Here is a 287-nt window from a genome sequence, read left to right on the forward strand (position 1 = left end):
TCTTACAGAATCGGGATTGGCTGAAATCCTTAAGTATGAACAACTCAAAGAATTTAGACCACATAGAATCTGCAATGTTTGTATTTGTAATGGATGACACCGCCCCAGCAAACTTTGAGGAGGTGAGGTGTTATGGAAATCACTTGAATATGATATTTCCTATTATTCTAATATGATGAAAGTTATAGTTTATGTGAGAGTATGTTTTAATATAGATTACTAGGAAAGGAATGGAATTGGTTTTAGTTTAGCTAAAGGAGGTATTCTTGGGACTTAAGGACTCTATC

General features: G+C 34.1%; 1 protein-coding gene across 1 annotated transcript in view; it reads left to right on the plus strand.

The window, feature by feature from the left end:
• Nucleotides 1-8: 8 nt before the first annotated feature.
• Nucleotides 9-287, plus strand: part of LOC119594193 (peroxisomal carnitine O-octanoyltransferase-like) — a gene marked incomplete at its 5' end in the record, with an annotated part of 4,436 nt that continues 4,157 nt past the window's right edge. The window contains 1 exon segment of the mRNA XM_037943261.1: nt 9-122. Within this exon segment, the coding sequence (XP_037799189.1) occupies nt 9-122 (114 nt within the window).

Source organism: Penaeus monodon, chromosome 33 (assembly GCF_015228065.2).
Source record: "Penaeus monodon isolate SGIC_2016 chromosome 33, NSTDA_Pmon_1, whole genome shotgun sequence".
Taxonomy (NCBI): Eukaryota; Metazoa; Arthropoda; class Malacostraca; order Decapoda; family Penaeidae; genus Penaeus; species Penaeus monodon.